A 2,500-nucleotide genomic window follows, 5' to 3' on the forward strand; every position below is an offset into this window, starting at 1 on the left:
GGTAAATATGCACATCACTTACATCGCGAAATTTATCCCACCGTCCACTTAGCCACTTGTCATCCAGAAAATTCCCGTTATCAGAGCGAGCGGAGACCTGTCCGAAGGCGACCGCGCACACACACAGCGCGGCGGCGACACTCAGCATCTGCGGACACACACACAACAACACAACAGGCACGCAACACAGAAGGGACAGCGGGGAGTCAGATATAATGCACCCGCAGTCAGAGAGAATAGAGACACCATAACGATTAATACGAGGATTTATAGCCTATTCAATGGTATCAAATAGTCTTACCTTGTCGGTATTCTACTGCTGTCGCATGAAGCTTCCTACTCTGTGTTCTCGGTACCGTTATTATGCCACAAGCTCTTCGCAGCCTCTCTCTCTCTCCCTCTCTCTCTCTCTCTCTCTCTCTCTCTCGCTCTCTCTCTCTCGCTCTCTCTCTCTCCCTCTCTCTCTCTCTCTCTCTCTCTCTCCTCTCTCTCTCTCTCTCTCTCTCTCTCTCTCTCGCTCACTCTCTCCGCACTGAGCGCAGCCTCGTGGGCGCGCCCGGCACGCGCGCTCCCTGCGCTCTCCTTCTTTCCAGTGCAGATAAAACGCGCGTGACGCGCATCGACTGGCGTGCGCGCTGCCGGGCCCAGGGAAAGTGCTTCCTATTGATAAGAAGAAGAAAACGTCGAGACATTACTAGTGTTATATTGAGGTTTCACTGTTGCCTGTGTTTGTCGGAGTCTCTAGATTTTTGAGAGAGGGGATCTGGGAGATGCAGTCTGCTGAAACATAGGCTATGGTCTCTATCCAGACATGATGGTCTACGGTGCACACAAATTGCCAATCTTCTCAAATAAGTTTAGTTGTTCGGTATTTCTCCTCATTTGATTTGATTACATCGCTTTCACTCCGAGGCTGAACCAGATTCGTACTACTATAAACTATAGGCAGGTTTGCTCGATCTGCTTATGTCACTCATCATCACTAATCTGATAATTAATCGGTGATTTTAATATCCATGTGAATAAGAAAACGGATGCCAAAGCCAGAGTTCCTTCATATTTTAGACAGTTAAAATAGCATGCAAAATAGCATAAAATAACACGGCACCTGCAGAGCAGAGCAGAAGTTTGCAGAACTAACTGATTCTATATGTAAATCCATAAATCAGTGGATGAGTACAACTTTCTAAAGCTGGACGAAGATAAAACAAATACTTTTAATCAAAGAGAGAACCCCTCGTTAGTAAGCTGTGGAGGCGCGGCAGATCACAGGTAAAAGGTTTAGGTGTAATTTTAGATTCTGATTTGTTTTAAACCCAAAAAAGTGACCCAAATAGCTTTAAGAATTCTTCCCTCTGAAAAACGTTGCCAAACTGCGGCCATTTTTAACACAACAAGAGGCTGAGAAACTAATCCATGCTTTTATTACTAATAGGTTTATACTCTACTGCAATACACTTTTACTAGTCTCCCAAAAACTCTATAAAGTTTGGAAAAACATTGAAAATTGGAACTTGGAAATTAGACCAAAAAGAGAGAGCATTTCATTTCAAATCTCATAAAGCACCTTTCCTTCCAGTGTTGACGAGTTCACAGAGACACAAATAATGACAGAACCAATGCAATATCCTTCTATGCAAATGCACTATCATTTTATGTGTGTTGCGGCTGCAGCTTGTCCAGAACGCAGCTGCTCGCCTCCTCACTGGCAAAAAAAAGCGCAACCACATCACCCCAGTATTGGCCTCCCTCCACTGGCTCCCTGACCGCTTTTGGATTGATTTTAATCTTCTGCCATTTGATTTTAAAGCTCTAAATGGTCTGGATGTCCCGGCTGTACCGGCTGTGGCTCAGGAGGTAGAGCGGGTCGTCCAACGAGGGTCGGCGGTTCGAATCCCGGCTCCTCCTGTCCACATGTCGAAGTGTCCTTGAGTAAGACACTGAACCCCAAATTGCTCCCAATGAGTAGGCTAGCGCTGCCGCCATTGGTGTGTGAATGTATGGGTGAATGAGAGGCCATTGTAAAGCGCTTTGGATAAAAGCACTATATAAGTGCAGTCCATTTACCTGGCTGAACTCTTGCACCGACACACCCCAGCCAGAGCCTTGAGGTCGGCTGACCAGTTGCTACTGGACATGCCCAAGACCAGAATAAAGACCAAGTGACCGAGCCTTTGCGACGGCTGCCCCTAACGCTCTGGAACACTTGCCCCTCCACGTTAGAACCGCCCAGACCCTAGAGGTTTTTAAATCTTTATTGAAGACCTACTTTTTCTCCCTGGCCTTCCATTCTAGTTGAGCATGACTCCCAGGCAAGTGTGTGCATTGTTGTCTTTGTGTGTATTATTGTTTTGTAGTATTATTGTTGTCATTTATTTCACCTACTTGTACAGCACTTTGGTTGAAAACAGTAGTTTTTAAATGTGCTCTATAAATAAAAGTTTGAGTTGAGTTTGAGTCTCTCCCTCTCATACTCTAAACAGGTCCTGTAGACACCCCC

The 2,500-nt window shown here is 45.6% G+C and overlaps 1 protein-coding gene across 1 annotated transcript in view; it reads right to left on the reverse strand.

Moving 5' to 3' along the window:
• The window catches only part of spock3 (SPARC (osteonectin), cwcv and kazal like domains proteoglycan 3), a 14,266-nt gene extending 13,827 nt beyond the window's left edge, over positions 1 to 439 (reverse strand). The window contains exons 1-2 of the mRNA XM_084454762.1: positions 302 to 439; positions 23 to 148 (exon numbers count right to left, since the gene is read on the reverse strand). Of these exons, the coding sequence (XP_084310888.1) occupies positions 23 to 148 (126 nt within the window). The 5' untranslated portion in view covers positions 302 to 439. The remainder of the gene's footprint in view (positions 1 to 22; positions 149 to 301) is intronic.
• Between the last annotated feature and the right edge of the window lie 2,061 nt (positions 440 to 2,500).

Source organism: Borostomias antarcticus (genome assembly GCF_949987555.1).
Source record: "Borostomias antarcticus genome assembly, chromosome: 20".
In the NCBI taxonomy this organism is placed as follows: domain Eukaryota; kingdom Metazoa; phylum Chordata; class Actinopteri; order Stomiiformes; family Stomiidae; genus Borostomias; species Borostomias antarcticus.